The 6890-nt window shown below is 44.2% G+C and overlaps 1 protein-coding gene across 1 annotated transcript in view; it reads right to left on the bottom strand.

Moving 5' to 3' along the window:
• LOC146173104 (aldehyde dehydrogenase, mitochondrial-like) overlaps window positions 1-6380 on the bottom strand; it is a 31406-nt gene extending 25026 nt beyond the window's left edge. Inside the window, exons 1-3 of the mRNA XM_084584081.1 lie at window positions 6342-6380; window positions 5614-5718; window positions 1974-2114 (exon numbers count right to left, since the gene is read on the bottom strand). Coding sequence (XP_084440207.1) covers window positions 1974-2114; window positions 5614-5718; window positions 6342-6380 — 285 coding nt within the window. The remainder of the gene's footprint in view (window positions 1-1973; window positions 2115-5613; window positions 5719-6341) is intronic.
• Window positions 6381-6890: the final 510 nt, after the last annotated feature.

Raw genomic sequence — 6890 nt, forward strand, 5'->3', positions numbered from 1 at the left:
AAACCTTTCATATTTATTTTCTCCGCGCAGAGAGAGACAAAGAAGAAATTAGCTTATGCAAGATCGTAAATTGTTACTTCGGTACATCTTCGACTTGCTGACTTTGGCGAGTTGGCCTTACAGCTGCGTCGAGAACTGCAACACTACTCTAAAATGGCGACTGAGGCGAAAAAATGAATTGTGTTACCAGTCCTACTTTTAAAGCAAATCAGAGCGAAAGAGGGGACCTGAAATTCAATAAACCATTCAATAAACCCACTCTCAGTTTTTCGAATCCATCCTTCAGCATTAACACCGACCTGCCGTTACTAGACAGTAATGCGAGGTACACTGAGAAATATTTACGACAATGAGTGCAGTTTTGTTTTTATTTTATTAATACTTGCTTTCTTTTCTGGCAGAAGGAGCCCGAGGTCCGTATGTTGCCATTTGTGATGTAACTGTATTCGTGACAATTAGCTTGATGAGTGGCAGTGGACCACGTAAGATGTCACTGAATGCTAGCCAGCCAAAGAGACGTGGTGGTACATCAGCGCTGTATAATAAAGAAGTGTGCCCTAATAATTGCCTACAAAAAAGGGTCACCCTCGTTGGTATGAGGCATAGAGAACGTGAGATTGGGAAACGCAATATGCTCAATAACGTTCCACAACTAGTGACGCAATTTAGTCGGAAAGGGGAGAAAAGGGGTATTGTACAGATGCCTCTGTTACTGCTGAGTCTATAAGGGAACAGTGATAAGATTGGAAGCTTCTTTTTGATGTCAAGTTTAAAATTACGTCTCAACTTACACATTCGCATATTTGAGACCCTTTAGACTTGATAGAGTTTGCCTATGCTCGGAGGGAAATTGTTTGATGCAAATTGTGCACATGTGAGCAGCTTTAAAACTTGCTCATAGATGCTCCTAAAATACTAACTATAGAGCAGAAGCGCAAACGTTTATGTTCATTAAAGCATAGATGGATTGCGAGCCACCAGGAAAAAGGCCCAGTGAAAAAGCCAACCAGAACCAGAAAACAGCTTTTCTGCTTCCACACTTCAACCTGGACAGGCGACTGAAGGATTTTGATTTTCGGGATTTATCTGCTGTTTATTGTCTAGTTTAAATGAGACGCTGTGTCACACTTCGACTAGCAGCAAATTCCACAAATCTGTCGTGAATTATTTAGTAGTCACAACTTGCTTGCGGAGATGGCATTTCTTGAATTTTAGGGCCGGAGGTGCTGAAATATTGCCTTCAATCCTTTTATGCGACGTTTTCCATTGTTTAGATCTAGAGGGTTAACCAGGTAGTAATGTTCTCTTCTGTGTTTGGGTGTCCGCTCGTGGAAGAGAGCGGCTTCCAAGAAGGTACCCAGCAGACGGTGCCGTTCAAGATAGCACAACAGGCGTGTATTTGGTTGCCTTGGACATAATACAACACACACACACACAAAGACCAACGGTTAAGCAGTACGCCGCAACGTACTAGTAGTACCGCGCACGGTACACTCATGGCTCGCAAGCCGTTAAAAATCGGGCCAGGCGCGCACGACTGCCCGTAAATACGCGGAGCCCTCGGGCGACCGCGGGAGCTTCAAACCACGCGACTGCTCACAGACGCGGCTCCGTTCTAACTCGAGTTCCCTCCCCGCCGGAGCGTAGCCCCCCGACGCGCAGCGCTCCCTCTCTCTGTTTTACGAGCCGTGTCACTCGTGTACGCTTTACTTTCACGCGGCAGACAGCCGAGATCATCGCCTCTCTCCGCGGGGGCATTGCCCGCCGTTAGCAATGTTTAGTCTGGCGGTTTTTTCCGAGAAGTTCCGCTCTTTGCAGACGCATGCGAAACCGGAGAGCGATGGAGGAACACGGCTGTTGTATATGGGCTTCAACTGGGCGCATCGGGGCCCGCCCGGTGGAGGAGAATCTCCCATTGCCGAGGTGCCGACATCACTACACAGGTAAAGCGCATATTATCAAAGGAAACCTACTGCAAGGTAATCCACGTTCTGCTCCATTATGTCGGCAAGCTTGAAGAGAATTCTGCCCCTCTGGGAGGCATCCAAGGTGCGCCACGGCGAGTTGAGTGCGAACCCAGCCTTCGCAGCTTTGACTGCTTTGTCCACGTCTTCCTGCAAAACGTTACACACCGGGTTAGCACGCTAGCTTCTTCACTTGTTCAGTACAGAAAACAGAGTGGAATCGGAACCGTATATTACGAACAGAAAGAGAATTGCATGATTCTTAAATAAACTGTCAGCAGATTAGCTTACAGGCAACTTAAGAGCATAAACACATTGCATTCACGCCAGTGACAAGCGTTCTGGCTGACATGTTGTCCATTCGCATGCTGACAGCGTGCGGTGGCAATACGCTGCTAGGCCTAACTGTCTTCGCACCGTGGTACCAGCGGACGGTGTATTTTAACCACTTAATGCCTATCAAAACACGATTAATCCACTTACGTGTACTTTAAGAATCGAAATATCGCACATTGATATTAGCGTTAAGTTCTTTTCTGCAATGCCCTTCGCAGCAATGCTACATGCAGGCCAGGCCACGGCCGCAGGAAGGTTTAATGAAGTGGTTAGGCTGGCTTTACGGATTGAAATGATGTGGGGTTGAAAATGAATAACCCCGCACCTCCACCAAGAAGTTACGGGGATGTACTTAATGTGACGGCACTGCGATGGGCTGAACTGGACACTAAGACTTTAGTAGCCGTGCAGTATTCGCTTTGTCAGCGTCGTCCTCTTTCTCAACGCTTCGTCGTGCCCGCGTTCCTCGGTCGTCATCTTTGTCAGTGAGCACATCACTTTGGTCCTGTGTTTCCCGGTAACAATATGCTGAAATCGTGTAAAAAAGGGCCATAAAGTGTCCTTGAGCGGGGCGCTGAGGGACACTTTATGGCCACCTTTTTTACACGGTTTCCAAGAGCAGACACTGTTAGCAGGAGCACCACAAGAAGGGGCACTGTTAGCCTTTGTATATATAGACGACATGGGGAATAAGAGCTTCCTGTAGTGCGTGATTTTATGCTTACGCTGGATTTTCAAACTTATAATTTTTTTGTGGCCTCAAACAAAACCTAAGTCTGAAATATTCGGAGCTGATACATTCCTGCTCGACTGTTTCAAGAAATTGTTTTGTGGTGGAAACACGGCACTGTTTGAGAATAATCGCTTTTTTTTTTTTTTTTTTTTTTTTTTTAGTGCGTATGGTAAGTAAGCATGCTGTGCGGATCCCACTCATCGAGATACAACCATTCCTAATCGCCATTTTCACTTTATATACGTTGTTCTGCAGCGTTGCGAGCTGTGCTATAAGTGTTGATGACAGCTTGGTGTAAATACGATTTAGTAGTTTAATTAGTGCTTTAACAATACGTGAACACAAGAATTAGAATTCGTACAGAGGAATGAAAAATATCGGATTATTGCGTACACATATAAAATGTCTTCAACATTGGTTTGTATATGATGCCTCATGTGCCGTTGTAATAATTGCGATATCACGAGAAAAGTCTGCTTCAGTGATTTAGAATGGCAATAAAACCAATTTATATGTTTTAGATAGTCATTTATTGCTTGAGAACAATTATAGCAACGGTCGTTATTTGTGGAGCTTATCGCACTGAAAGATGTAGAATTTTATACAATTTCCACCTGTTTTGAAGCTATTAAAGGTGAATGGAGTAAGGGATATCTTTGCAATGTTTCCTTGTCATTTTTGTTGCATTGCAGATGCGCACTAGCTCTATTTTTGTTTTCCTGCACTGGGGGGTCGCTAGGCAAAAATATTACTGGCGGAATTAGTAGCTGCTTATTGCTCCTACAATGCACATTTTTCTGTTTCTTCTACTGCTTCCGGCGATTATACGGATTTTTCTAAAGGCTCCTATCATTAAACCAATCAATGGTAGCTAATTTCGCGTATAGAATGTTTCGTGTCCACTTAAATGAAGCCAGTGAAATGCGTGTTTAACTCAGTTCTCTCTACAGACACATCGAACAGTGAACATGTAAAGTAATCCAGATAAAAGATTTGACGTGGGCATATTTGTATTAAATTGCTCGGTATAGTTGGCGGGGTCCAACGACCCAGGCTATAAGAGACTTACTAGTGGCCGGCCTCGCAAATTTCGACCGCCTGTGTAATTTAACGTGCACTGACATCGCATAGAGCGTGAGTGCCTTGCTTCTCGCCTCTGTGAAAAAGCGTCCGCCGTGGCCGGGATTCGATTCAACTTCCTTGGGGTCAGCAGTCGAACGCCGCAACCACTGAGCCACCGCAGCGGTGCTGCTGTTTTAATGACATTCATTCGACTTCGTTGAGTATGTTTTTTTCTTTGGATTTTCTTTCAAGCATCCTTTTAAACTTTCCGAGATTTCCTGAATTGCTTACGGGATCCGTCAGAAAAAAGGGATTGTGTAACAGTTTTCACTTTTTTGAGATAATGAAATTGAGACCATGAAATATACTAGTCGTAAGGTAAGATGTGGCAAAAAACTTAATGCTGGCTGTCATTCAGTCAGCTTCGATCGTATACAACAAAAAGGCACCGCGCACACCTGCTATTCCTGAATGTTGACACTTGCGCAGCAAAGGCGAATCAGGTTTCATCGTTTCTTCTGTAAATATTCTACGATCACTTCAGAAAAGGCAATTTGGCTTGGGGTTCCAAAAAGCATCCCCTCTCCTCTCCTCTACAGTTGCAAAAATATTGCAATCAAAATGTTTAAATGCAATTCTCAAGAGAACAGGAGATCATATATTTTCACGGCAGACGCATACCCCGTAAAAACGTCTCCCCCCTCCCTTCCCCCCGTCAATTAAAAGAGACCTATGTCTTTTGGCCTATGTGCCTGCGCGAGCATAAACAATAAATTAAACGGCGACACACAAAACCGCTTACATGCGAGGTTGCGAAGTTAATTTATTGACTAAACCAGGACTATGCTGAATTCCCGGTGCACACTTCGCCTTTTTTTCAACTTCTGCACTGCCGAGTAACTACGTTGTCCAAAATAAATGAGCAGGAGAGATGACTAGATCTGTGTGTCGCCAATATTTAGAGCGCTATACTTCATCATTCATCACTAGTATGCATTCCATTTTTACACTCAGTGGCACAATGTGCCGGCGTATATAAGTCGCCAGAACTCAGTGCCATGGAACAAAACGGGCTGCAAGCAAGCCAGGTTGTATGCTTTGAAAACCTGTGTGAAAATGTTCGATACGCAGTGCCATAAAGAGCTGACATTCATTTTTTAATGCACAAATTTGTGTCGAAACCTGTGAATTACAGTTTTGCACAAATAATAAAATAAAGCAAACCTGCTGAAGAGGATCCTATTTCACTGCAATGGGAATTTGTGCTCAGCAGTTAATCAGGAATCAATCGTTAGAACTTTCAAGGTTCTTAGAAGACGTCCATATTCCGTGTTCCGTCTAATCGTAGCGCTAACACAATGGGCAGGTCTAGACGCGAGTACTCATTTCTAGACAAACAGTACATCTTAAAGAGGATCACATTTTTTTCGCTCCAGTAAGGTACAGTCTGATCTACTATCCTTATAGCACAGTTTTCGGCTAATGTGCGTGCATATAAAGAAAAGATAGAATTCTCACCTTGTCTCCCTCCTGAATGTCGGCAATCTTTTCTCCCGTGGCTGGGTTGTATGTGGGGAATGTTTTGCCAGACGCAGAGTTGACAAATTCATTGTTGATGAATATCTGGGATGAGACAAGACAATGCTGAAGCAGCTTCCACTCTCTGTTGTCTGATAATGCGAGAACAGAAGACTGTAAGTGCTCGACAAGAAACTAAAAGCTACATACAGCAATAAAACCAAACATTTTGCTCATATACAATATTCTCTGAAGTGAAGTAAAACCTCCTGTGGAGTTTAAGCAGCCGTAGATTTATGACCTGCTATGAATGCTGCTCCTGACTGGATGTCTTCAAGATCTGAGGGGTAGTGTAGCTGAATTTTTGTATAGTTAAGTTCATATATGTATACAATCATTAGAGAGTGATAATATTTATGTACGCTGTTTGTTTCAGTTTGCTAGAGTGACATCCTGAAGCACACAAACAGCAAGTAGGATCCACGCCTTGAGTCTGCTGCCCAGGAGGTCTGTGAAAGTTATCCTGATCTTTGTTTGTTTACTTACCACAGCCAGTGCGGAACAGCGACTGCTGTAATCACGTTAGGAAGACGGTTTGAGTACCAATAGTACAATACCCTAATCATCCCACCATTGAATAAAGCGGTTGTTTTAAAACGATTCCGAAGCAAAGCCACAATCGCTGTTGTTCTTCTCCCAACCTTCAAACAAAATTAATTAAAACTTACCTTTACAAATTTTATATCAGGCTTACGGATCGGAGGCATTATGGTTTCGCCCTTGGTGTCCAACGGCTGCGGAGCACAAAAGATTCAGGCAGAGGAGAGACTGTCCGTTCGCGTGGTTTCCTGTCGCCGGCTTGCGGTTAATGGTGGGGAAAACGCTTCTGCGGCTCATCTTAAATAGGCGGGCAGAAGCCGCAATCATTTGGACACGTGCGGAACACATCCCCTCGGGCTCACGGATACAAAAGAACCGCCGAGTATAGCTGTGTGTGTGTGAATGTTTCTCTGTTGTGAAGGGTCCGTGTATGCCATCTGGCGAGGGACGCTGTCCTTGAGACCATGCAATGAGTAATAAATGGCACGAAAAAAAAGAAATAAAAGTACACACTGAACAATCAGTGGTGTAAGGGAATACGAATATAGCATCAATGGGAGGAAAACGTGGCCCAAAAATGCGGAAAATGGGAAATATATCTGGTATATAAGCTCTGCGACGGTCGTGCAGTGGCTAGGGCGCTGGAGTCCTGAGCCCAAGAATGCGGGATCGAATCC

Source organism: Amblyomma maculatum, chromosome 11 (assembly GCF_055883805.1).
Source record: "Amblyomma maculatum isolate TAMU_Amacu chromosome 11, ASM5588380v1, whole genome shotgun sequence".
In the NCBI taxonomy this organism is placed as follows: domain Eukaryota; kingdom Metazoa; phylum Arthropoda; class Arachnida; order Ixodida; family Ixodidae; genus Amblyomma; species Amblyomma maculatum.